Source organism: Musa acuminata, chromosome BXJ2-9, assembly GCF_036884655.1.
Source record: "Musa acuminata AAA Group cultivar baxijiao chromosome BXJ2-9, Cavendish_Baxijiao_AAA, whole genome shotgun sequence".
Lineage (NCBI taxonomy): Eukaryota > Viridiplantae > Streptophyta > Magnoliopsida > Zingiberales > Musaceae > Musa > Musa acuminata.
The window spans coordinates 46,398,801-46,426,372 of NC_088346.1; the positions used below are offsets into that span (position 1 = coordinate 46,398,801).

The window sequence follows — 27,572 nt, forward strand, 5'->3', positions numbered from 1 at the left end:
TAATGTTTCAGCTAGTGTTGATGGATGATGGTGTCACTATGGGCCACGAATGGCTATTGTGGATAAGGAGAGCAACATAAGAGTCGCTCAACGTTTGCATCAATGCCTACGTAGATGCAGAGCAATGCCGCCTTGCATCTACGTCGGCATTGACACATATGGTAATGGCCATCGTGGTGTTTATAGCAAAGATGGTGGCTACCTTACCACTAACTCGTTAGGTAGATCGCTCGATCCGAAGTTGGGATTGCCACAGCTTCTGTTGTTGCCCCCACTACTATATTAGTTTCGGCATAGGCATGAAAAAGGGGAGATGAAGGGCTCATTAGAGGAACAATTTTATTCATCGCAGTTATCGTCGACTAGAAATGAAAGCTTTGGAAGACTAATAAGCAAGTAGTTGTCGAGCTCCCAACAAACATATCCAGCAACGGTAGAAAAATGTGGGTCCCGAAATTTGACCTAATGACCAAGCAACTTTCATCTTTCATTGTCATTCTCCTTATCCACAACAGTCACACGCAGCCCTCAATAGTGTTGTCGTCCACCACCACTAACTAAAATATTAATATTATTTTTTTATCCTTTATTTTATATTTTCGTTAATAAAACTAATAACATTATGATAAATTGACCTATATATTTTACTTTTATATCTATAAGGATGTCAATATAATTTTTAAAATATAAAGATTGAAATACTAAATGTAGCTAACTAACTACAATTAGCCCAATTTTAGGATGCATTGATTCTTGAAACTCCAATTTAATAAAATAAATTCGGTATATAAAAGTTTATTATTGTTAAAAATAAGTTCAAATATTTTTGTGTGATTCCTATCGAGTTACGTCTCCTCGAACCGGTGACATAGAAAGCCACACCAATGTGTCACTATTGAGAAGTCCATCATCCACAAGCTAATGTATTTTATTGGGAGACAACACCGTAGCATCGACACGAAAGGGTGGGTGGGTGGGTGGGTGTATGGATGAGCTCCAACAAAAGCTGAAACCAAAAGAAATGCCACGAAGCTATTGCCATCATCGTGCTAAAGAGAAGATGGCTTTCCGACTACATGAAGTCATGGAAAGGTGTCTCTGCCGACGAAGTCTTGCGTGGTTGCTTTAGATAGAGGCTTTGACGGCTAAACTAAAATACACGCACTCGCTCTCTTTCTTGTTCATTGAAAGTTGTAATTATTCATACATAATTAGAAGTCGAAGCATTAGAAATGCTTTTACAATTTTACACATCAATACATGATATTGGTTTTCACTATAAAAAATTTACTTTGGAGTTTAAATTTGACCTAAATCTTATTATTATGATCCCACCCGATGAGATAGTCGATTGAGTCGTGACAATTAGTAGACCCTTATAACTCAATCTAAATCTTTATTTATTTTTGACGTAAAACTAATGGACACGTTATAAAATCCTTCAAGTTGTTGTATAAAAATTCTCATCATTTTATTTTGATTTTGAAGTGTGAGACATGAATTAATATATGCATGTATTTTTTTTTATAAAATATTAGAGTCTATTTGATCGGCTTAAATTAAATTTATACACTTTTGAATCAAAATTTAGATAAATTCAGATATACAAATTTATACACTTCTCAAGTTTTTATTAATTTTGGGCATAAAAATAATCTTTTTTTTTTTTATACCCGTTTATTAACGTACGAGCTTAAAAGAGAATTAGATTCATATTCTGAATTCAAACTTCTTAAATAATCATTCGAGCGAATTCGAACTAAATTTATGGGCATCGACTCATTACTATCTCCAAATCCATGTTGATAGTAAGAACACCTACTTTTATATAAGAATTTTTATTATTACTTGATGATTAATCGATTATTTATAGATTTTGACTCAGAATATATATTTTTTAGATTGACCAAATATTATATATCATACCATAATGTATTTCTTTTATTCAATTTATACTTATATCATTCTACTTTTGACATTATTTATGATCCAACCAAATAGGATAATTGATTAGGTTTATGAGACTAAATAAATTGGATGTCACATTATGACCTCTAAATCTCCTCCCACAGGAGTATAAATCCTTCCTTCAAACCTCAGTCTCTTCTCACACTGCTGCTTCAGAGATGGATCAACAACCACCATGGCCATTGCTCCAAACCAAGTCCAAGCCAAACTCCATCAGCAGAACTCCCCTCAACCCAAAGAAGCTTCCCATCTCCATTCTTCTCTTCTCCCTCCCCCTCCTCTACGTCTCTCTCCTCCGCATCCCTCCCTCCACCCTCTTCACCGACACCGCCTTCTGGTTCCTCCTCTCCAACTCCATCGTCGTCGTCGTGGCCGCCGATTCCGGCATGTTCTCCACCTCAAGTACCGCCGGCAGCGACCTCTACGACGAGTACATCAAGCTGAAGTCACCTCCATGGTTAGAAAGGGCTGCGGATGCAAGCGCCGTAGCTGAGGAGACTGAGGAGATCAGAACGGACTGCAGAGAGGAGGAGAGTGAGTATTCGAAGATGTCCAACGAAGAGCTCAACAGGAGAGTGGAAGAGTTCATTAGGAGATTTAATAGGGAGATGAGACTTCAGGTTAGAGACGAATGAATGAGTAATCACAGCTTTTTCTCAGTCAACACAATCATTGACTACAGCACTCAAGTCAACCCTGCTTCGAGTGTGTGTTCTACAGGAAAGTTAGTCCTGATGTAGTAGCACTAAAGCAAGCCATTTATAGCTTCTTTCTCCAAGTCAAAAGCTCCTCTGTTCATCTTATGGAAGTCACATATGTTTAGTAGGTTTCTTTGCGCTATCTGTTTCTCCATCATAAATCATGTTTGCTAAGTCATATGTTACAGTATGATAACAGTCTGGTATAGAATGGTGCATCAGATTATAATGGATTTAACCTTTAGTTCAAGAAAAATTAAGTCATTATCTTTTCTCCTAGTTAATGTATCATGATCTTGGATGCAGTTTCTTAATAGCAACATCAAAATCTCTGTCACAATATGATGTTTCCGATATATCGTACCATTACACTAAGCATATATCGTAAAATCATTTTTTTTAAGATTTAAATATATGTGATTGAGTATATGTCATACTCCGTGCCATCGACCTAATAAGACATGTGTCTATCGATCCAAATGGAACGTAGATCATGTACTCAAATGGGTTAATTATAAATTTGACTCTACTTATCACTTGTTGTTTCTCTCCAAATGAGATCAATATGTGACATATTTTTTTATTGAGGAGATAAAATACTTTAAACCAACTAATACACACAGGAAGCTGACCTCCCTTTCCTTTCTTCTCTGTTTTCTATTATGTCCCTCTTCTTTTGGATTTCCTCACTTCTTTTGCAGTAAAACTTTTACAGCTTCTCTCTCTCTCTCTCTCTCTTCTAACAGTAGATCAAAAGAAGAGGAAGGGTGAGGAAATAAAAAAGGGGAGAGAGAGAGAGAATAAAAAACAGGGAACATATGTCAGCTTGATCTTAATAAAAGTCTACATACTTGATGAATATATATCAGCTTCCCCAACTTTTACTGTTTCTTTTGATCTCTCTCTTCTTTTGGATTTTTTTCACCCTTGATATTAAAAGTTCCTCAAGTATGTAAAATCTTATTAAGATCAATTTGTAACATAATACATATATGTTCTCACCTAGCAACATGAGGAAAGCCAGGCATTAGCATGAAATAAGAGCAGCAATAGAACTCATAGTTTTAAGTCAAAGATTAACTAGTGATTGTTGTGGATTTAATTGTGAATTAAGCATTCCTACATGAACAAAGGAAACTAAATGAGAAAACCAGAGACTCAATGTCCTAAACATGTTCTCAATATAATCTTTTTGGAAGTAATTATTTTTATTTTTTCATATGCATGATCTATATATATAATATATATATAACAACAAGGACAATTCAGCATCTACAATAAATGGTTCACACATATTTTTGTTATTTTCATATTTTCTAAAAACCTTAAAACTATTAAAACTTCATAGCTCTATCAAAAGACTTGTTTAAATCATATTGGTAAGTTACAGATAAATCTTGGGGGAAAAGATCCTCTCATAGAACAGCATATTTATCAGTTTTAGCTTTCCTAACAGTCCAATTTGCTGTCTGATTGCATTCCTGATAAATAATGTAACATAGTAGAAGAATTGAGTGACAGTAAAAGATGCTTAATATATGTAATAATATGCTCCTCAACCCATAATGGATGCTTATCAGAAGTAAGCTTATCTGTTCATGTAGCTGAGCCTATTTCAATCTATAGCTGACTGAGAGACCTTTGAATTGATGGCACACTGCAATCCCATCCTCACAGCCATTGCTTCACATTGCAATGTTGATTTGTTGATGGCAATCTAATTGCTCATAAAACATTTGTTGTGTGGTTGTGGTTCATGCAAATTGATGCTCCTCCTGCATTTGCTCAAAAAACAGCATCCACAAACATACATGACATGGACTACACATGCTTTACAAAATTAGATATGATGTGTTGAAATCAACTTAGCTGGTAGATAGCTACACTTGCTAAGGAATAGTTCTATCACCCAAATATGAGGACAATTCTTTACAATAAATGCTTGTCCAAAGTATACAACAAAGGATATTATCTTCTAATCATTTCTTTGAAGTCAATCCCCTTTTTTTTCTGGACTGCATTAATTATTATATTTCATGGAATATTTTTCTCATTGATTAAATGGAATGGAAAAAACCAGTGAGTAGGCCCTTTCATTCAGAAAAAAATAATAAGATATACATCCAAAAAAATTGTATATTATTAAGATCTTTTTGTGCTTATATGTTAAGAGTATAATGGCAATCATACAACTCCAATGAAGTGACAGTCTTGGGAAATCCATAGAAGTCTCTCTCTCTCTCTCTCTCTCTCTCTCTCTCTCTCTCTCACTCTCAAAGGTGCTGCTTCTCTCAAATAATAATCAAGGACTCGTGCACATTACGAAATATAAGGGTGACACTCGAGATTGTGATCCTTGATAGATCCTTGATTGTGATCCTTGGGCTATAATTTATTATCTATTAATATATATATATACTTGATTTATGTGAATTTTGTGGTATATAAGAGCAACACCCACTCATTGTATCTGTGCTTGGTTGAAATTTAATGTGGATACCAGTGGATCTCTGGTCACATAAATAATTATATGGATGGTGACAAATGATGGAAAGCAAGAGCTGACTTGTTCTTTTCAATAAAATAAACAAAACATCATAGATCAAGAAATAATTGAAATGTGAAGATTAGTCTCGTGTAAGAATTAAAAAGCACTAGATTCGATAGAGTAAGAAATGATTGTGATAGACACTTTGTGAAGTGACATATGAATCCAAATCATGAATATCTTATTTGAATCTCAACCATGAATATTATTTCCTTACATTTTGATCCAAAGCTCGACATGTATCAATCACATCAATAGAAAACGATAAAGGATTTCAACTGACGACTTTACCATGCCACCGAAACTTATTATTAACGAGAGCGATCTCTTTCTAATTTCTCTTTCCACATCCCAATCGCAATTTGAAAGTTTGATTTAAGAGAGACTATTTTTAATTTCTCATTATATTTATAATTTCATTAATGATATTTTAATCTCACATAATATAGAAAAAAATATCTCAGGGGTTCAAGACGTGAGATGAGACTAAAGTTGCTTGTATCGAACCAAGTTAAGCTGCTCAAAACGATCATTGATGTCAGATCCAATAATATAGCCGCCTGAGAGATGCAAAGAAGACAAATGGAGAGGTACCGTAGCAGAAGACCTGATACCAAACAAAGCCAATTGTGTATAGCAAAGCGTAGCGCTGCCACCTGACGTACGTGATCGCACCGCTGCATGACAACCCATGCAAACACGTAGCCGACGTGTTTGCCACAGCTTGTTGTGTAGCGCGTCAATGCTCTCCACAATAATATGTATATCTCACCTGCTACCTCGTCAAAGTTGGTGCTGCTGTTGCCGCTGCTGATGATGATGATCGCTCCCATTTGAATACGTTGCTGCCAACGTAGTGCATGTTGTGTGTGGCCATACGTAGGTGTCTCATGTAAGCTACTTTCGTGGTGGCACACAATAGCCAAACAACCTGCTTGAGATTAAGTTTGTTGTTTTATGTTCTTAGTAGCTGGTTTCAACACATGTGAAAATAAAATTAAGATAATTGAACTCGATTCACTTCATTGGCCTCTGCTACCATGCCATTGATCCTATGTATGAGCTTCTTTCTTCTTCGGTTCTTGGAATATTGCTCAGTCGAAGAGATCTGTCACTCTAAGAAACATATGGGGAGAGAGATGACACTCCTCTTCTCATGCGGTGACAATTCTTTGTCCACTTCAGCACAACCTTCTCTCCACCGGAAAGGAACCTTAATTTTCTTGGTGCTGAACTCTTCCCTCCGAAATGATCCTAGTCGTTGATCTTCCGATCAACAGCGGAGATGACGGCCTCGATTCTCGACGCTGATCACGACTCGTTTCCGTCGACCGAATCCTCAGGAGAGCAATACTTTTTTCCACCTCTGGTATCGTGCCCGACAATCTACCCACTCGGGTCATTACATTAACGAAGACGAAACGTGTGTGGGACCCACCGTCCGGCACCAACAGCGAGAAAAACGGGTGAGTACAAAATAAATTCACGGCGATCCTTACGATGTGACACGTAGGAAAAGAATAGTGTCGATGGTTACGTTAGCCGTCAGCTCACTGGCGTTGACCACATCGTCATCTTCTGCTTCCTTGCGTCTCGATATAGGGCGCCCAGACTCGACCACGGCCGACGCTGCCACCAACTAGCATAGTGAGAGAAGGGCATTTGAGTGAGCGAGATCGAGCGATGGGTGAGGTAGACACGAAGGGGGTGGTGCTGCTGGACTTCTGGGTGAGCCCGTTCGGGCAGCGGTGCCGGATCGCGCTGGCGGAGAAGGGGGTGGAGTATGAGTACAGGGAGGAGGAGAACCTCCTGGGGGACAAGAGCCCGCTCCTGCTCGAGTCCAACCCCGTGCACAAGAAGGTCCCCGTCCTCATCCACGACGGCAAGCCCGTGTGCGAGTCCCTCATAATCGTCCAGTACATCGACGAGTCGTGGCCCCACCGCGCACCGCTGCTGCCCGCCGACCCCTACGCCCGCGCCCATGCCCGCTTCTGGGCGGACTTCATCGACAAGAAGGTGCGTCCTCCTTATGCCGATGCCTCCCATGTGTTCTTCCCTACGGATTACCATGTTTTTTTTCTGTTTTGAAAGAAATATATTTATATAGATAAAGAGATTATAAAATATGATAGTTATATATATTTTTAATTAATAATAAATATAAAATATTTATCTATTTTCTTTTAAGAGAATCATAATAATATGTTATCATAATTTTTATTGTTTAAAATTATTATGATATATTATTAAAAGATTAAAATAATCATGGTAATTTTATGATGATTTATTTTTCTCAATAATATATATTTTAATATGCACCTATTTGTTCTCAGCACACTTTAATGTTTTACTTCGTGTATCAGATCTATGATTGCGGGACAAGGCTGTGGAAGCTCAAGGGTGAGGGACATTCGGCGGCCAAGGAGGAGTTTACCGGGATCCTGAAGCTGCTGGAGGGCGAGCTGGGAGACAAGAAGTACTTCGCCGGCGACGCCTTCGGCTTCGTCGACATCGCGCTCGTCCCCTTCGTGTGCTGGTTCTACAGCTACGAGACCTACGCTGGCTTCAGCATAGAGGAGTTAGCGCCCAAGCTGGTGGCGTGGGGCAAGCGGTGCATGGAGCGGGAGAGCGTGGCCAAGACACTGTCCGACCCCCACAAGGTCTTCGAGTTCGTGGGCGTCCTCAAGAAGAGATTCGGAGTCGAGTAGTCTTCAATAGTACTAGTGATTGTGTGTTGCATCGTGTTTGCCTGCTTTGTTGCAGCTCCTTTGTGTGTCTGATGGCATTGTAGTTGCCATCTCTGTTGTCTTCTTGAATAAGATCACTTTCTTGATGGTGTTATGTGGCATATGCAGCAAAGCATCATCTCATTGGAAAATAGGCAATATTCTCTCTCTCTCTCTCTCTCTCTCTCTCTCTCTCTCTCTCTCTTCCTTAAGTGCCGTTTGTGTGTACAAGTCAAAATAATTTTTAATGGTTTCTTAATGTCCAAGCAAGAATTTAAAATTTAAAGGGGAATGGAGTTGATTCACCAGTTCTTAATGGCTTCTTAATATCATGAAATTTTATGTTATTTATCTGAAACGTATATATATATATATATATATATGTTATCTTCAATGAAAAATCATGCCCAGAAAAAAGCGGACTCGGACCCGAGAAACAGATCCGATAATCCACCGGTTCAGCGCCGCTCCACGTCCCTTCGAAATGGTTCTAATCGTTGATATTTCGATCAACGGTGCAGATGACGGCCTCGATACCTGACGCAAGCCATGACTCGTTATCCTCCAGAAACCAACACTTGTAGCTAGTATTTGATCGTTACCTAGTTTTCTACCGACCCAGTCGTTGAACGAAGACCAAAAACATGTGGGACCCACCCTCTGGCTCCAACAGCGAGAAACGTGGGTGAGTTGATCATAATAAATTCGCGGCGATACTTCCATAGCGACACGCGCGAAATAAATCGCGTCGATGGTTACGTAAGCGGTTACCTCGCGGGCGGTGACCACATCGTAATCTTCTGTGCTTCGCTATTTAATGCCACATTAACATCCACCCTCGACGTTGCCACCAATTAGCCGGGGGAGAGAAGGGCTTTCGAGTGAGCGAGATCAAGCAATGGCGGATGTGGAGCCGAAGGGAGTGGTGCTGCTGGACGTCTTGATGAACACGTTCGGGCACCGGTGCCGGATCGCGCTGGCGGAGAAGGGAGTGGAGTACGAGTTCCGGGTGGAGAACCTGAGGGACAAGAGCCCGCTCCTGCTAAAGTCCAACCCCGTGCACAAGAGGATCCCCGTCCTCATCCACGACGGCAAGCCCGTGTGCGAGTCCCCCATAATCGTCCAGTACATCGACGAGGCATGGCCGCACCGCGCACCGCTGCTGCCCGCCGACCCCTACGCCCGCGCCCAGGCCCGCTTCTGGGCCGACTTCGTCGACAAGAAGGTGCGTCCTCCTTACGCCGATGCCTCCCATGTGTTCGACTATTGTTCTCCTCTTCGGATTGCCATATTTTTTTGCTAAGCATTCGAGCCTGGACCTTGCGACATACTATCCATGTTTTTCCGTCTTCTCCAATGATAGTGGGCGCCACCAGATACTGTCCATTGAGGAGGAAGGTAGGCGGGCGGGTAACAAACCAAGAGGTAGTTTTGTTTTTTTTTGTGTGTGGAAGAGAGTTGCCATCCGTTGCACAGAACGTCCAACAGAACAAACAGTTGAGAATGCCTTGGTAACAAACCAAGAGGTAGTTTTGTTTTTTTTTGTGTGTGGAAGAGAGTTGCCATCCGTTGCACAGAACGTCGCGCAGAACAAACTGTTGAGAATGCCTTGGTAACAAACCAAGAGGTAGTTTAGGTTTTTTTGTGCGGAAGAGAGTTGCCATCCGTTGCACAGAACTCCGTCGCACAGAACAAACAGTTGAGAATGCCTTCTTCTAATTCTTCTTTAATGGTCAGAATCCACTTCCAGATTTATTTATTTTCTGGATATTTTTGTCCTCCACGTTTAATTTTTGCGCGTTTGATCGAATCTGCATAATCTAATTTTTTGATCGAGAAATAAATTATGGATCATCTTTTCGTCTTGTCAGAATAATTGTGCAGCACCTGTTTGTTCTCAGCACCCTTTAACGTTATTCTTCACGTATCAGTTCAATGAATGCGGGTCGAGGCTGTGTGATCTCAAGGGCGAGGAACAGGCGGCGGCCAAGGAGGAGTTCATCGGGATCCTGAAGCTGCTGGAGGGCGAGCTGGGAGACAAGAAGTACTTCGGCGGCGACGCGTTCGGCTTCGTCGACATCGTGCTCGTCCCCTCCGTGTCCTGGTTCTACAGCTACGAGAACTGTGCCGGCTTCAGAATGGAGGAGGCAGCGCCCAAGCTGGTGGCGTGGGGCAAGCGGTGCATGGAGCGGGAGAGCGTGGCCAAGACACTGTCCGACCCCCACAAGGTCTACGAGTTCGTGGACCGCCTCAGGAAGAGATCCGGAGTCGAGTAGTCTACAATAGTAGTAGTAGTGACTGTGTGTTGCATGGTGTTTGCCTGCATTGTTGCAGCTGCTTTGTGTGTCTGATGGCATTGTAGTTGCCCTCCCTGAATAATACATCTTTTCTTTCTTGGTGGTGTTATATGGCGGATGCAGCTTCATCTCATTAAAAAATAGGCAGATCTCACTCTTTCTCTCTCTCTCTCTCTCTCATTCTCTCTCTCTACTGCCTTGTGCTTCTTTAGAAAGATTAAAGATCACTTGTGTTCTACCATTAGCTTACATGACTCTTCCCATCCAGGTGGGGCTCGAGTTACGTGGTAGTGTAATTGCATTATCCTTACTTTATCTACAAAAGGCAATTTATTTCAGTGCATGATGTCACATCATGAAAATGCATGATGCCCAAGTGTGTGTATGACATTGTCTTTGAAAAGTCGGGCCAACCTTTGTCGACTTCATTCAAAGAAGACGAAAGCCCAGTCAGAACGTACCGTCCAACTTCTTCTCGTGCTCCGAGCAAGGACTGAAACGATAACAGTTGAACAGATCGTCGTCGTTGATCACCCAATCGACGGCGCAGAAGCCGGCCTCGAGGAATTGCTATGACGCATGCGATCATCGCACTCTCGAGAGAGTTATATTTTGTGCCACTCTCTTGTTTCGTTCCCAGAAAGCAACCCCTCGTTTCCTTAGAAGAACGAGGCGCACCTACTAGGGGCGACCAACGGGTGACTTACTGCTGGTAGCGGTCACCTTAGGGAGCTGACCACATCGCCATCGAGAGAGACAGAGATACGGAGAGACAAAAAGAGAGCGATGAAGACAAAAAGAGAGCCATGGTTTGTTAATGATCGTCGTCTCCTCGGATGGTTGACTCGTACCTTCCGTGTGGGCTTCGATCGACCTACACAGATCAGCGACACACGTCACCATTCTGAGCTTTCCGTAGTGGCTCTGTACTATGTGGCACTATCTTGTACGACCCCAAATGGCGCGGGAACAGTTGGTCATGCCATCCGAGTCTGAGGTATTATATCAACGAAGTGCACCATATCAATCTTGATACTCAATATTGGCATTGATGTGGCTGCTGATTGTTGTTACGGGGGTGGCACCGGAATATGCCCTATCATTCTCTCTCCCCCCCCACCCCCCTCCCCAAAGAGGCATGCCCCGGGTTCCTCGTGGAGGGGCTTGAGGCATGGATTGGTGCCTTTTGCTAGCTGGGCTGATTGTCATGCTGGGATTGATGGTTTGATCGTCAGTTGACCGGGAGCTTCTATACAAGAACTGGACTAGTCGAGCAACATAACTTGGGGATTGGGCCAGCCAAGCAACACTACTCGGGTGCAGGACTAGCCGAGATGCGACTAAAACATTGGATTGGCTACAAGGCGTGGCTCAAGCATTGGATTGGCTGAGACGTGACTCAGACATTGGACCGGTCGCAAGACGTGACTCGGGCATTGGATTATCTGAGATGTAACTCTACATTGGACTAGCTGAGACATGACTCAAACTTTGGACTGGCCGCGAGTCGTGGCTCAAGCATTAGACTAATCGAGATGTGACTCGAACATTGGACTTGCCGCGAGGCGTAGCTCGGGTATTAGATTGGCCAAGATGTGACACAGACATTGTTAGGCCATGGTGTACAACTCGGGCACTGTTTGGTCGAGGTGCATGACTTGAGTATTGTTTGGCCGAGATGCACACTCAGACACTGTTTGACCGAGGTGCACAACTCGGACATTGTTTGACCGAGGTGCACCACTCGGGTGCTGCTTGGTCGAGGTGCACTATTCAGGCATTGTTTGGTCAAGGCGCATGACTCGGGCATTGTTTGGTTGAGGAGCATGACTCGAGCACAGTTTGGCTGAGGTGCATGACTCGAGCACAGTTTGGCCGAGATGCAGGACTCTGGCACTATTTGGCTGAGGTGCACAACTCGGGTATTATTTAGCCGAGGTGCACAACTTGAGCACTATTTGGCCGAGGTGCATGACTCGAGCATTGTTTGGCCGAGGTGCACCACTCGGGCACTGTTTGGCTGAGGTGCATGACTTGGGCGTTGTTTGGCCGAGGTGCATGACTCGAGCACTATTTGGCTGAGGTGCACGACTTGAGAGAGGGGATTTTGATTTGGTCTCCTAATATGATATGTCACTCACAAACATATTTAATGTATATCTACATCGCATGCAAATATATAAATATATCTAGTAGGTGTTTAAGTAATCATACTTCATAAGAGCAATCACACCATATGATTATGGACCACAGCTTAATTGCATTAGGCCCGAGCCAGTGGGCCTAATCACTCACATCAAGATCTATGTGTGCAGCGGTGCATCTCCATGCCCTGTGATCGTCCATCTCATCCTTGTCGGTTCTGTCGGCGTCTCAATGCATCTCCATGCATCGCGATCATTCGTCTTGACCTTATGGGTCCCGCTATCGCTTCCATGCTCCTGCTATGTCTTTTGGCCCAAAAACCCTACTGCCCCTCGACGACGACCGCTGTAGGGGGGCAGCGGGGGCGCCACCTATGCACGCGGGCGGATTCTCCTTGTAGGACAACTATAATGCCATCAGACCCATATGGTTTCTACTCGAGTCTCACTCTAATCGGATTCTCCCGGAGAACTTTTCTCTCTCAATCCAAAAGACCCTAGCTAGGGATTTGTCTAAGCAAGAACATATGGGATATTCCTCTTATGACATCGAGAGCGGATGATCCTCTATTGACACTTAATAGCCCTTGTAAAGTTGGCTATCACTCCCGATAACCAATTGTGCTAGATTTGAAACTTCCAAACCTATAAGTCTGGTATCAAAGAATGTAGTACTCATACAAGATATCCTTGAAGTCTTAAGTATAAGTACCAGGAACACCAGTGGGATAATGAAATAACTATCTAACAATGAGATATCATTAATCATCTAACACTCTGTGAGCAGATTAATCAATGAACTTATTCTCTAATGAGCACCTGTATTATATCCTTAATGTCCCTACAAAAGTAGCTATGAGACAAGTCGCCTCCAGTACATGTATACAATACACCAATATGTACGGTTATATCGATATCCCTCTCGAGTAACCTATGACCGGGATTATTTAAAGTCCTGTGTTAGAAGGTGAATCGGTCTCATTATCGTGATCTCATCACGATTTAATTTCTATTGCACGGATCCATAGACATCACAATATATATATATATATATATATATATATATATATATATATATATATGTTATCTTCAATGAAAAATCATGCCCGGAAAAAAGCGGACTCGGACCTGAGAAACAGATCCGATAATCCACCGGTTCATCGCCGCTCCACGTCCCTTCGAAATGGTTCTAATCGTTGATATTTCGATCAACGGTGCAGATGACGGCCTCGATACCTGACGCAAGCCATGAGTCGTTATCCTCCAGAGACCAACACTTTTAGCTAGTATTTGATCGTTACCTGGTTTTCTACCGACCCAGTCGTTGGAGGAACGAAGACCAAAAACTTGTGGGACCCACCCTCTGGCTCCAACAGCGAGAAACTTGGGTGAGATGATCAAATAATAAATTCGTCGCCATACTTCCATAGCGACACGCGCGAAATAAATCGCGTCGATAGTTACGTAACGGTCACCTCGAGGGCGGTGACCACATCGAAATCTTCTGTGCTTCGGTATTTAATGCCACAGTAACATCCACCCTCGACATTGCCACCGATTAGCCGGGGGAGAGAAGGGCTTTCGAGTGAGCGAGATCGAGCAATGGCGGATGCGGAGCCGAAGGGAGTGGTGCTGCTGGACGTCTTGAAGAACACGTTCGGGCAGCGGTGCCGGATCGCGCTGGCGGAGAAGGGAGTGGAGTACGAGTTCCGGGAGGAGAACCTGAGGGACAAGAGCCCGCTCCTGCTAAAGTCCAACCCCGTGCACAAGAGGATCCCCGTCCTCATCCACGACGGCAAGCCCGTGTGCGAGTCCCCCATAATCGTCCAGTACATCGACGAGGCATGGCCGCACCGAGCACCGCTGCTGCCCGCCGACCCCTACGCCCGCGCCCAGGCCCGCTTCTGGGCCGACTTCGTCGACAAGAAGGTGCGTCCTCCTTACGCCGATGCCTCCCATGTGTTCGACTATTATTCTCCTCTTCGGATTGCCATATTTTTTTGCTAAGCATTCGAGCCTGGACCTTGCGACATACTGTCCATTGAGGAGGACGGTACGCTGGCGGGTAACAAACCAAGAGGTAGTTTTAATTTTTTCTTGTGTGGAAGAGAGTTGCCATCCGTTGCACAGAACGTCGCACAGAACAAACAGTTGAGAATGCCTTGGTAACAAACCAAGAGGTAGTTTTGTGTTTTTTGTTAGGAAGAGAGTTGCCATCCGTTGCACAGAACAAACAGTTGAGAATGCCTTCTTCTAATTCTTCTTTAATGGTCAGAATCCACTTCCAGATTTATTTATTTTCTGGATATTTTTGTCCTCCAGGTTTAATTTTTGCGCGTTTGATGGAATCTGCATAATCTAATTTTTTTGATCGAGAAATAAATTATGGATCATCTTTTCGTCTTGTCAGAATAATTGTGCAGCACCTGTTTGTTCTCAGCACCCTTTAACGTTATTCTTCACGTATCAGTTCAGTGAATACGGGACAAAGCTGTGTAAGCTCAAGGGCGAGGAACAGGCGGCGGCCAAGGAGGAGTTCATCGGGATCCTGAAGCTGCTGGAGGGCGAGCTGGGAGACAAGAAGTACTTCGGCGGCGACGCCTTCGGCTTCGTCGACGTCGCGCTCGTCCCCTTCGTGTCCTGGTTCTACACCTACGAGACCTGTGCCGGCTTCAGCATGGAGGAGGCAGCGCCCAAGCTGGTGGCGTGGGGCAAGCGGTGCATGGAGCGGGAGAGCGTGGCCAAGACACTGTCCGACCCCCAAATGGTCTACGAGTTCGTGGACCGCCTCAAGAAGAGAATCGGAGTCGAGTAGTCTGCAATAGTAGTATTAGTGACTGTGTGTTGCATGGTGTTTGCCTGCATTGTTGCAGCTGCTTTGTGTGTCTGATGCCATTGCAGTTGCCCTCTCTGAATAATACATCGTATCTTTCTTGGTGGTGTTATATGGGACATGCAGCTTCATCTCATTAAAAAATAGGCAGATCTCACTCTCTCTCTCTCTCTCTCTCTCTACTGCCTTGTGCTTCTTTAGAAAGATTAAAGATCACTTGGGTTCTACCATTAACTTGCATGCTCTTCACAGCCAAGTGGGGCTCGAGAAACGTGGAAGTGTAATTGCATTATCCTTACTTTATCTACAAAAGGCAATTTATTTCAGTGCATGATGTCACATCATGAAAATGCATGATGCCCAAGTGTGTGTATGACATTGTCTTTGAAAAGTCGGGTCAACCTTTGTCGACTTCATTCAAAGAAGACGAAAGCCCAGTCAGAACGTACCGGCCAACTTCTTCTCGTGCTCCAAGCAAGGACTGAAACGATAACAGTTGAACAGATCGTCGTCGTTGATCACCCAATCGACGGCGCAGAAGCCGGCCTCGAGGAATTGCTATGACGCATGCGATCATCGCACTCTCTCGAGAGTTATGTTTTGTGCCACTCACTTGTTTCGTTCCCAGAAAGCAACCCCTCGTATCCTTAGAAGAACGAGTCGCACCTACTAGGGGCGACCAACACGAGACCAATGGGTGACTTACTGCTGGTAGCGGTCATCTTAGGGCGCTGACCACATCGCCAAAGAGAGAGATAGAGAGATACGGAGAGACAAAAAGAGAGCGATGAAGGCGACTCCTCAGACAAAAAGAGAGCGACGAAGACAAAAAGAGAGCCATGGTTTGTTAATGATCCGGTTGACTCGTACCTTCTGTGTGGGCGTCAATCGACCAACACAGATCAGCGACGCACATCACTTTGTTAATGATGTGGCACTGTCTTGTACGCCCCCAGACGATGCGGGAACAGACGGTCATACCATCCGAGTGATGTGCGTTAATGTGGCTGCTGATTGTTGTTGCGGGGGTGGCACTGGAATATGCCCTATCATTCTCTCTCCCCCCCACCCCCCCCAAAGAGGCATGCCCCGAGTTCCTCGTGGAGGGGCTTGAGGCATGGATTGGTGTCTTTTGCTGGCTAGGCTGACTGTCAGGGATTGATGGTTCGATCGTCAGTTAACCGGGAGCTTCTATTCAAGAGCTGGACTAGTGGAGCAACATAACTTAGGGATTGGGCCAGCCGAGCAACACTACTCGGGTGTAAGACTGGCCGAGATGTGACTAAAATATTGGATTGGCTGCGAGGCGTGACTCAAGCATTGGACTGGCTGAGACGTGACTCAGACATTGGACCAGTCGCGAGGCGTGACTCGGGCATTGGATTATCCGAGATGTAACTCTACATTGGATTGGCCGAGACATGACTCAAACTTTGGACCGGCCGCGAGTAATGGCTTAGGCATTAGACTAACCAAGATGTGACTCAAACATTGGACTTGCCACGAGGTGTAGCTCGGGTATTAGATTGGCCAAGATATGACACAAATATTATTAGGCCATGGTGCACAACTCGGACACTGTTTGGTCGAGGTGCATGACTTGAGTATTGTTTGGCCGAGGTGCACAACAAAGACACTATTTGACCGAGGTGCACAACTCGGACATTGTTTGACCGAGGTGCACCACTCGGGTGCTGCTTGGTCGAGGTGCACTATTTGGGCATTGTTTGGTTGAGGCGCATGACTCGGGCACTGTTTGGCCGAGGAGCATGACTCGAGCACAGTTTGGCCGAGGTGCATAACTCGAGCACTGTTTGACCGAGGTGCAGGACTCTGGCACTATTTAGCTGAGGTGCACAACTCGGATATTATTTGACCGAGGTGCACAAATTGAGCACTGTTTGACCGAGGTGCATGACTCGGGCACTGTTTGGTCGAGGTGCACCACTCGGGCACTGTTTGGCTGAGGTGCATGACTCGGGCATTGTTTGGCCGAGGCGCATGACTCGAGCACTATTTGGCTGAGGTGCATGACTCGAGAGAGGGGATTTTGATTAGGTCTCCTAATATGACATGTCACGCACAAACATATTTAATGAATATTTACATCGCATGCAAATATATATACATATCTAGTAGGTGTATAAGCAATCATACTTCACATGAGCAATCACACCAGATGATTATGGACCACAGCCTAATGTGATTAGGCCCGAGCCAGTGGGCCTAATCACTCACATCAAGATCTATGTGTACAGTAGTGCATCTCCATGCCCTGTGACCGTCCATCTCATCCTTGTCAGTTCTGTTGGCATCTCGGTATATCTCTATGCATCACGATAATTCGTCTTGACCTCATGGGTCCCGCTATCGCTTCCATGCTCCTGCTATGTCTTTTGGCCCAAAAACCCTACTGCCTCTTCTACTTTGCTATGCTAAAATTGCCACCACCCTGTCGACGACGACCTTGCAAGGGGGGGAAGCGGGGGCGCCACTTATGCATGCAGGCTGATTCTCCCTGTAAGGCAACTACAATGTTATCATACCCATACAGTTTCTACTCGAGTCTCACTCTAATCGGATTCTCTTGGAGAACTTTTCTCTCTCAATCCGAATGACCCTGGCCAGGGATTTGTCTAAGCAAGAACATATAGGATATTCCTATCATGACATCGAGAAAGGATGATCCTCTATCGATATTTAATAGCCCTTGTAAAGTTGGCTACCACTCCCGATGACTAATTGTGCTAGATCTGAAACTTTCAAACCTATAAGTCTAGTATCAAAGAATGTAGTACTCATACAAGATATCCTTAAAATCTTAAGTATAAGTACCAAGTACACTAGTGGAATAATGGAATCATTATCTAACAATGAGGTATAATTAATCATCCAACATTCTATGAGCAGATTAATTAATAAACTTATTCTCCAATGAGTACTTGTATTATATCCCCAATGTCCCCACAAAAGTAGCTATAAAACCAACCGCCTCCATCATATATACATGTATACAATACACCAATATGTCCGGTTATATTGATTTCCCTCTCGAGTAACTTATGACCGAGATTATTTGGAGTCTTGTGTTAGAAGGTGAATCGGTCTCATTATCGTGATCTAATCAAGATCTGAGTTTTATTGCATAGATCCATGAACATCACAATATATATATATATATATATATATATATATATATATATATATATATATATATATATATATATATCAAAATATAAAGTGATAAAATATCATAATATAATAAGCAAAAAGAATGTGTATCATGTCACATGTGTCATCTGATTGGTTTGCAGGACACCTATGACTAGCAGGTAACTCCTGACGGGGCCTATTGTGCGACTCCTTGTGCTTTCTTGCCACAAGTGCCTCAGTAGCAATATATTGGTTGGCTCGTTAGAGCATCTCGGGAACGGTTGTTGGTGGCCTCTTAACCAGCAACCAAAAGAAACTTGAAGGCTATAGGTCCATCAAGAACACCTATATAACCAAAGAGGGGTGGGCATCATGAACCCCTCGGATCTTAGCAACGACACAGGCGACGAAGAGAGAGAGGGATTTGTCCTCCTTCTGCCTTAGTCCGAGGAGCAAGGTTGCGAACGGTTTAGGTCATGCGATAGTTAGGAAATGAAGCTCAAGTTCTCTTGTAAGTTGATCAAAAGACAAGACTGAGGACAGCCTCAATCGATTGTACCACATCCAAGTCGGGCTTCGGAGGGTGGTAGGAATGCTCAACACATTAGGATGTCAGAACATGGTGACATGCTCCGTTGGATCGGAGCCACCATCATAGGCCTTCAGCGTCGGGAGGTAATAGTTAAGGGGGGCATGTTGGAAATCACTGAAACCAACTTTTTTTTCTAAATCATTATAATAGAAACATAATAAAAACTAATGCGGAAACAAAATAGCGTACCTCCAGCCATTGTCGCCAAGAATTTCTGCAGAGGTTTCTTCTTGAACTTTGGTACTTCTCGGCTCAAAACTCTCGCTTTAGATGGTGTAGGAAAGCCTTTCGCTTCAAAGAGATGATTGAGCCCAGGGACCAAAATTCTCATATATATATATAGATGTTCTCCCATCAAGAACATTTATTATCACCAAATCATAATGTTCAAGAATTAATTTAAATTTGTAACGTTTGGACCATAATTAAGAACTTTAATGATATTAAATATTCAATTTAATAATAACGGTTTCATGCATAAAGAATAAAAAATTGAAATCATTTAAATCATAATAAATGAAGAAATTCATGATAATGAATTATGAATCATAATGAGAACAGTTATATTATTATTAAATTAAATATTTAATAATAACGGTTACATTCTCCCACTTGGTCCATACGTTTATCTTAATAATTTGAATTAATTTTTCTTGAACAATTTTCTTAAGAAATAAATACACGAATCATAGCGATAAGTCCTCTAAGAGCGAGTATTATCATCCATGTATCACGATATATTTAGTTTCTTAATCTTAATATGGCAATATTACTTAATGAATAAACCTTATGTTTATTATTGGTCCAGTAACAATATATTTTCTCAAAATAATGTGTACATGAATGAGAAAATTGTATAATATTTAAGAGTTTCAATATCATTACAAAGTGGAACCAAGTCCCATTTTCTCTACATGATCCTTGAATTTCAGAGGTGGCATGCCTTCAGTCAAAGGATCAGCAATCATCAATTCAGTGCTAATATGCTCAATGACCACTTTCTTTTCCTTTACACGTTCTCTAAGGGCTAGATACTTAATGTCGATATGTTTACTTCGACTTCCACTTTTATTGTTTTTAGCCATAAAGACAGCAGTTGAATTGTCACAGAAAATTCTTAATGGCTTAGAGATAGAATCCATGATTCTAAACCCAGAAATGAAACTCTTAATACATACACCATGTGAAGTAGCCTCAAAACAGGAGACAAACTCAGCTTCCATGGTAGAAGTAGCAGTCAAGGTCTGCTTAGTGCTTCTCCAAGAAATAGCTCCACCGGCCATCATAAAAATATATCCTGATGTTGATTTACGAGAATCAACACAACCGGCGAAGTCTGAATCTGAGTAACCAATCACATGCAGATTGTCTGTATGTTTATACATAAGCATGTAATCTTTGGTTCCTTGTAGATACCTCATCACTTTCTTTGCAGCTCTCCAGTGGTCCATACTTGGATTACTCTGATATCGACCTAGCATCCCCACAATAAATTCAATATCAGGTCTTGTACAGACCTGAGCATACATAAGGCTTCATACGATAGAAGTATATGGGATGTTTTTCATTAATTCCCTTTCAAAGTTGTTCTTTGGGCATTGGTTCAAATTGAACCTATCACCTTTCACAATGGGAGCAACACTTAGTGAACAATCATTCATCCGAAATCTTTCTAAAAGTTTATCGATATAGGTTTCTTGTGATAGACCTAAAATGCCTCGAGGTCTATCTCTATGGATCTTAATGCCAATAACATAAGATGCATCACCCATATCCTTCATATCAAAATTTTTAAAAATGAATTGTTTCACCTCATGCAGCAAACCCTTATCATTGGTTACAAGCAAAATATCATCTATGTATAAAACAAGGAAAGATATTTTACTCCCACTAACCTTCTGGTATATGCATTGATCCATGGGATTTTCAACAAATCCGAATGAAGAAATCACTTCATGAAATTTAAAATACCATTGGCGGGAGGCTTGTTTTAAGCCATATATAGACTTCCTAAGTTTGCAAACCAAGTGTTCACCAACACTAGAGGAGAAACCTTCAGGTTGTTTCATACAAACCTATTCCTCTATATCTCCATTTAGAAATATCGTTTTCACATCCATTTGTTGTAATTCAAGGTCAAAATGAGCAACTAATGCCAAAATTATACGTAGAGAATCTTTCTTAGATACAGGAGAAAACGTCTCCGTATAATCGATTCCCTCTTTTTGAGTAAATCCCTTTGTAACAAGTCTTGCCTTGTATCTCTCAATGTTGCATAATGAATCTTTCTTAGTTTTAAAGACCCATTTGCAACCAATAGCCTTTGCCTCATTAGGCAACTTTACAAGATCCCAGACTCCATTGCTCATCATGGAATTCATCTCTTCTTTCATGGCATCATGCCACAAATTTGACTCTTTGCAACTCATGGCTTGTGAAAATGTTTCAGGATCATTTTTGGCTCCAATATTATAATCAGATTCTTATAGATATACAACATAATCATTAGGAATTGCTGATCTTTTATTTCTAGTATATCTTCTTAATGTTGTACCAATGGTTCCTTGAAGAACTTGTGGTTCGACTAGTTGTTCAGGAGCTTGTTGTAATTCCTGAACTGCTTGATCTATTAGAATACTATCAACAACTTATGGAATTTCAATGATTGGTTGTTCAACACTAGTTTGTACTTGAGGAGTGCTATGAACTATAATCAATCTATCATTTGATGTGGAAGGTTGAGATTCTATATGATCATGTGCGGAAACTATGTTCTTGAAATGATCGCTCCCACTAATCACATCATCCTCAAGAAATTTAGCGTTTCTTGATTCCACAATCCTAGTTGTGTGAGATGGACAATAGAATCTGTAACCTTTGGACTTTTCGGCATATCCAATAAAATACCCACTAATAGTCCTCGGGTTTAGTTTCTTCTCTTATGGATTATATATTCTGACTTTAGACGGACATCCCCAAATGTGCATATGTCGCAAACTCGGTTTCTAACCTTTCCATAGTTCAAATGGTGTCTTTTGAACAGCCTTAGTTGGAACTCGGTTTAATATATACATAGTCGTCTTTAGTACTTCAGTCCATAAGAACTTATGAAGACTGGAGTTGCTAAGCATACTCCGCACCATGTCTAATAAGGTTCGGTTTCTTCTTTCTGCAACACCATTCTAGTCTGGAGAACCAGGCATAGTGTATTGGGCAATAATCCATGTTCTTGAAGAAACTTAGCAAAAGGACCAGGTGCTTGTCCATTTTCAGTATATCTACCATAATATTCTCCACCCTTATCTGATCTCACAATTTTAATTTGCTTACCACATTGGTTCTCAACTTCAGCCTTAAAGACTTTGAAGGCATCCAATGCTTCACTTTTGTTATGAAGCAAATATATATATATATATATATATATATATATATATATATATATATATATATATATATATATATATATATATATATATATATATATATATCATGAGTAATCATCTATAAAGGAGATGAAGTATTTCTGACCATGTATGTCTATGTCTGGACAACATATATCAGTATGAATTATCTCTAATAAGTCTAAACTCCTATTAGCACCCTTTTTGGACTTATTGGTCTGCTTTCCCTTAATACAGTCCACACAAATCTTAAAATTAGTAAAATCAAGAGTACTAAGTATCCCATCTTTAACTAATCTTTTAATTCTCTCTATGGAGATATGTCCTAATCTCCGATGTCATAATATAGAGGAGTCCTCATTAATATACACCTCTTAATGCCAGCGTGAACATGCATTGAACTTTGAGTATTATCATTTTGTAATAAAATACGGTAAATACCATCAAACAAAATACCATTCCCAACACAATCAGATTTATGTAATAAATAAAATGATGTGTCTTTAAAATTAAAGGAATACCCAAATGGTACGAGTCTGGAAACATAAATTAAGTTTCGTGAGAAACTTGGTATATAAAAGGTTCTTTCCAATTTTAAAACAAAACCACTACTTAAAGTTAAAATGCATGTTCCAATTGCTTCCACATGTGAGCCCATCTTATTTCCTAATAAGATGCTTTGCTCACTTTCCATTGGCTTCTTTAGGTTTTACATACCCTGCAAAGAGTTTGCAATATGGATTGTTGATCCAGAGTCAATCCACCAGGTGTTAATATTAACATTGACCATATTAGATTCATAACATACATATGAGGTTGGTTTACCTTTCTTTTCAAGCCATTGTTGGAATTTCGTGCATTCCTTCTTCACGTGTCCCTTTCTTTTACAAAAGAAACACCTTACTTCTTTCTTGATATCAGCTTGGGGTGGTATTTTACCTTTTCCCTGCTGATAAGCTTTCTGATTAGCTTGATGTTTGTCAGTTTTGTTTTTCCCTCAAGTGGTTACTACTAATGCATTCTCACCCAATTCCATCACTAGCCTCTCTTCTTCTTGAACACACAAGGTCATTAATTCATTGATTGACCATTTGTCCTTATGTGTATTGTATGAAATTTTAAAAGGACTATGTTGAGATGGAAGGGTGTTCAGAATATAGTACACCATGAAGGATTCTGACATATTAACCTCAAGTTTCTTAAGTTGAGCCGCAATATCTCGCATTTGCATTATGTGCTCACGCACACCCTTTATGTTGGTGAGTCTAAGGGATGAAAATTTCATAATAAGGGTACTTGCTAGTGCCTTATCCGAAGTGACGAATTGTTCATCAATAGCTTTTAGCAAGTCTCGGACATTTTCATGCTGGTCAACAGAACCACGTATACCAGCAATCATCTTAGTTTTGATAAACATCACGCTGAGCCGATTAGATCGCTCCCATCGCTCATATAACGTGATCTCAGTTGGAGTGCTGGTATTAGTGACTATAGGTGGTTCGTCTTTCCTGATAGCATAATCGATATCCATCCACCCTAAATGGAGGAGAACCCTCTCCTTCCATATTTTATAGTTATCACTATTAAGTTTAGGAATATCACATCGAATATCAGAGAAATTAACAGTTTGAGAAACTGCATAAAATCAAACATGCTTATGTCAAAATTTGAAGCTTAATAGACTAAATTACATGTTTTACCAATGTGAAACATGCCAAAAATATGAATCTCATGACTTAAAAATTGCCTGTGGGTTAAATTCTTAATTCAAATAGATGCATATGGTCTTTATGATAAAACTATCAAATTATATTCCAATTCATAATACCTGTGGGTAAATTATGAAAATAATCTGATATTTTATCCTGATTAATTATATTAAATATAATAAAAGATCTTGTGGGTTAACAATTATTATATGAAATATAATCAGTCACAATATGATGTCTAATTACTTATGTGATCCTTATTTTAACTTTATATATAATTTTAATTAATTAAGGATGTTGTGGTTAATTCTTAATTAATTAAGATTATATGGATCACTAGACATTTTAAACATAAAAAAATTGCTCATAAGTATAATTTAATATAACTAAATATGCATACATAATATGAGCATTTTACCAACTAAAATGTTGAAAATGATATTTTCTCATGATTTTCAATAAAATATATCAAGAAGTTTTCAAGAAGAAACCAAAATCAAATCATTTTCATGGCATAAAAATGAAAACTCTTTCGTATCAAGGCAGAGGTCAAAAGGCTCTGATACCAAATGTTGGAAATCACTGAAACCAACTTGTGTTTCTAAATCATTATAATAGAAACACAATAAAAACTAATACGGAAACAAAATAGCGTACCTCCAGCCATTGTCGCCAAGAATTTCTGCAAAGGGTTTCTTCTTGAACTTTGGTACTTCTCGGCTCAGAACTCTCGCTTTAGATGGTGTAGGAAAACCTTTCGCTTTAAAAAGATGATTGAGCCCAGGGACCAAAATTCTTATATATATATGTTCTCCCATCAAGAACATTTATTATCACCAAATCATAACATTCAAGAATTAATTCAAATTTGTAACGTTTGGACCATAATTAAGAACTTTAATGATATTAAATATTCAATTTAATAATAACGGTTTCATGCATAAAGAATAAAAAACTGAAATCATTTAAATCGTAATAAATGAAGAAATTCATGATAATGAATTATGAATCATAATGAGAACAGTTATATTATTATTAAATTAAATATTTAATAATAACGGTTACAGGGTAGACTTGTTTCTTGGGTAAAGGGGGACTCAACCAAGGTACTTTTTCTCTAGCTCTTTCTTAAATTTATAGAAATCTTTTTGAACCTCATTTAGGCGCTAATTCACTAACCACAAGTGGGCCCAGAACGAGTTGTTCGTTGAGTCAAACGATAGAGTGTTGGCTTCGGGGAAGGTTGAGGCAGCACGTTTGGGCACAAGGACGTTATGCTCTACCGTTAGCCTTAGGTATCCCGATTGCTCCTTGGTTGTGGGGTGGGCATCGGGAGCCAGAGGTGGCTAGTCGAAGTGTAGGGATGCACGTAGGTTGGATCACGGGTGACGATTGTGGGGAAAAAATTGTCTGTTGAGCTAGCCCCTGGTGGGTGAGGTTGAGGAACACCTCAGCAGAGATGACTAACTGACCTGCGCCAACCCAGGGAGGCAAGAGCTTGGGTTCATTGAACAAATGCTAATAGAGCCCTAGAGTCCAAGCCGAGGTGCTTTCACCTATATGGGGAGAGCGGGGAGCTACCCTCCGAGGTCGAAGGTGGAGATAGTGGCAGGTGCCTTCTTGCCAGGGCATTTCGCTAGAGTTGTTTGGTGGTGGATGCTCTTGCGACATTGAGCCCTTCTTTTAGCGCTAAAAATGTTAAGCAACTTTATGTCATAGTCGATAGATCAATATAGCTTGGTCTGATTTTGAGTGCACAAAGCTGCCCACGTGGCTACTCAAACTAGGGTGGACGGTGTTAGGTCGGGTCTAGGCTTCATCTCCAGGATTGATCCAAGGTAGAGCAAGGAGTTTCTCTTCCTCCCTTGCCACAAGTACACCCCAATGTACAAGAAGATCCCAATCCTCATCCACGGTGCCAAGTCGATGTGCTAGTCCCTTATCGTCCAGGTCATCAATGAGGCATGGCTCGGTACTATATTTTTAAAAATTATATTAATATTTTTATATTTATAAAAATAAAAATATTTAATTTAGTTTCTCATAACGTATTCCATTCGTATTATGAAAATATCACATGTTATCACATACAAAAAAAATAACACTAAAATAAGATTTAAAAAATAATTTTATGATTTTTATCATTCATAAAAATAAAAAGATAGGATTTTTATTAAGAAACGAAGTGTGATTGTGTTATTTAATTATTTTATTATATATATATATATTTGAATATTTTATTGAAGATTGAAGCGATAGAAAGAGAAATACAAAAGTTATAGAGGAAAAAATTAATATCGATAAAAATAATTTATAAAATTATATTTTTAACCTTATTTACGTGCGATATTTTCGTTAATAAAATCGATGACGTAAGTAAAAAAATAAAGTTAAATATTTTATTTTTAAAAATTTAAGGATTTAAATATAATTTTTAAAATATAATGATCGAGATATTAAGGATAGCTAAATATTTGAGTAATATGTAATTAGCTCACTTCCCCACATATTTATTTTTAAAAAAAATTATCCTATTAAAGCACGTTATATTTTTGCGCGTTTGATAGAATCCGCATAATCTATGTTTTTTGATCGAGAAATAAATTATGGATTATCTGATCGTCTTATCAGAATAATTGTGCAGCACCTGTTTGTTCTCAGCACTCTTTAATGTTTCCTCGATGCATCAGTTCTATGAATGCAGGACAAGGCTGTGGAAGCTCAAGGGTGAGGGACAGGCGGCGGCCAAGGAGGTGTTCATCGGGAACCTGAGGCAGCTGGAGGGCGAGCTGGGAGACAAGAAGTACTTCGCCGGCGACGCCTTCGGGTTCTTCGACATCGCGCTCGTCCCCTTCGTGTCCTGGTTCTTCAGCTACGTTTAAGTGTAATTGCATTATCCTTAATTTATCGACAAAAGGCAATTTATTTCAGTGCATGATGTCGCATCATATAAATGCATGATGCCCAAGTGTGTGGATGACAGTGTCTTTGAAAAGTCGGGCCAACCTTAATCGACTTCTTTCGAAGAAGAAGAAAGCCCAGTCAAAATGTACCGTCCAACTTCTTCTCGTGCTCCAAGCCAGGACTGAAATGATAATAGCTGAGCTGACTCACCTGTTTCAATTATTTTGTCTCGTAAATGTTTTTTGTGTCTTTTATTTGGAAGAAAAAACGTGTAGCCTCGTATATAAGAACAGATCCTCGTCGTTGATCACTCGATCGACGGCGCAGAAGCCGGCCTCGAGGAATTGCTATGACGCATGCGATCACATCACTTTCAATAGAGTTATATTTTGTGCCACTCTCTTGTTTGGTACCCGGAAAGCAACCCCTCATCTCGTTAGAGAAACGAGTCGCACCCACTAGGACCCACCAATCACGAGAAAGATGGGTGAGGTACCTTCAGTCGCCGCGACCCTGTAAAAAACACGCGCGAAAAAAATCGTGCTGGTAGCGGTCACCTGAAGGTGCTGACCACATTGCCTATCTTCTATTTAGAGAGT

General features: G+C 41.0%; 4 protein-coding genes across 6 annotated transcripts; all 4 read left to right on the top strand.

Annotated features, from left to right (window-relative positions):
- The first annotated feature begins 2,126 nt into the window (after positions 1–2,126).
- Positions 2,127–2,603, top strand: LOC135622092 (uncharacterized). Its single transcript, XM_065123731.1, has one exon. It carries the CDS (start codon positions 2,127–2,129, stop codon positions 2,601–2,603), a length of 477 nt encoding a protein of 158 aa, XP_064979803.1.
- A 4,229-nt stretch (positions 2,604–6,832) lies between these two features.
- LOC135623661 (glutathione S-transferase U19-like) lies at positions 6,833–8,062 on the top strand. Its single transcript, XM_065126876.1, has 2 exons — positions 6,833–7,230; positions 7,578–8,062. The coding sequence occupies exons 1-2, from the start codon at positions 6,898–6,900 to the stop codon at positions 7,920–7,922; spliced, it is 678 nt and encodes a 225-aa protein (XP_064982948.1). The 5' UTR covers positions 6,833–6,897; the 3' UTR covers positions 7,923–8,062.
- Positions 8,063–8,799: 737 nt separating this feature from the next.
- Positions 8,800–10,334, top strand: LOC103974966 (probable glutathione S-transferase parA). 2 transcript variants are annotated; one of them, XM_065126880.1, is made up of 2 exons: positions 8,800–9,197; positions 9,892–10,334. In XM_065126880.1, exons 1-2 carry the CDS (start codon positions 8,839–8,841, stop codon positions 10,214–10,216), a joined length of 684 nt encoding a protein of 227 aa, XP_064982952.1. In that variant the 5' UTR covers positions 8,800–8,838; the 3' UTR covers positions 10,217–10,334. The 2 variants fall into 2 exon arrangements, with proteins under 2 accessions (XP_064982952.1, XP_064982951.1); XM_065126879.1 differs by having other exon boundaries at positions 8,800–9,165; positions 9,872–10,334.
- Positions 10,335–13,951: 3,617 nt separating this feature from the next.
- Positions 13,952–15,269, top strand: LOC103975057 (probable glutathione S-transferase). 2 transcript variants are annotated; one of them, XM_065126883.1, is made up of 2 exons: positions 13,952–14,340; positions 14,873–15,269. In XM_065126883.1, the coding sequence occupies exons 1-2, from the start codon at positions 13,984–13,986 to the stop codon at positions 15,194–15,196; spliced, it is 681 nt and encodes a 226-aa protein (XP_064982955.1). In that variant the 5' UTR covers positions 13,952–13,983; the 3' UTR covers positions 15,197–15,269. The 2 variants fall into 2 exon arrangements, with proteins under 2 accessions (XP_064982955.1, XP_064982954.1); XM_065126882.1 differs by having other exon boundaries at positions 13,952–14,310; positions 14,852–15,269.
- The last annotated feature ends 12,303 nt before the right edge of the window (positions 15,270–27,572 follow it).

Bases quoted from the DNA above. Each gene is read 5' to 3' on its own strand.
- LOC135623661 (XM_065126876.1), top strand. From the start codon at position 6,898: ATGGGTGAGGTAGACACGAAGGGGGTGGTGCTGCTGGACTTCTGGGTG. The intron at 7,231-7,577 runs GTGCGTCCTCCT...TTCGTGTATCAG, and splicing joins CGGACTTCATCGACAAGAAG to ATCTATGATTGCGGGACAAG.
- LOC103974966 (XM_065126880.1), top strand. From the start codon at position 8,839: ATGGCGGATGTGGAGCCGAAGGGAGTGGTGCTGCTGGACGTCTTGATG. The intron at 9,198-9,891 runs GTTCGACTATTG...ATGCGGGTCGAG, and splicing joins TACGCCGATGCCTCCCATGT to GCTGTGTGATCTCAAGGGCG.
- LOC103975057 (XM_065126883.1), top strand. From the start codon at position 13,984: ATGGCGGATGCGGAGCCGAAGGGAGTGGTGCTGCTGGACGTCTTGAAG. The intron at 14,341-14,872 runs GTGTTCGACTAT...TACGGGACAAAG, and splicing joins CTTACGCCGATGCCTCCCAT to CTGTGTAAGCTCAAGGGCGA.
- LOC135622092 (XM_065123731.1), top strand. From the start codon at position 2,127: ATGGATCAACAACCACCATGGCCATTGCTCCAAACCAAGTCCAAGCCA.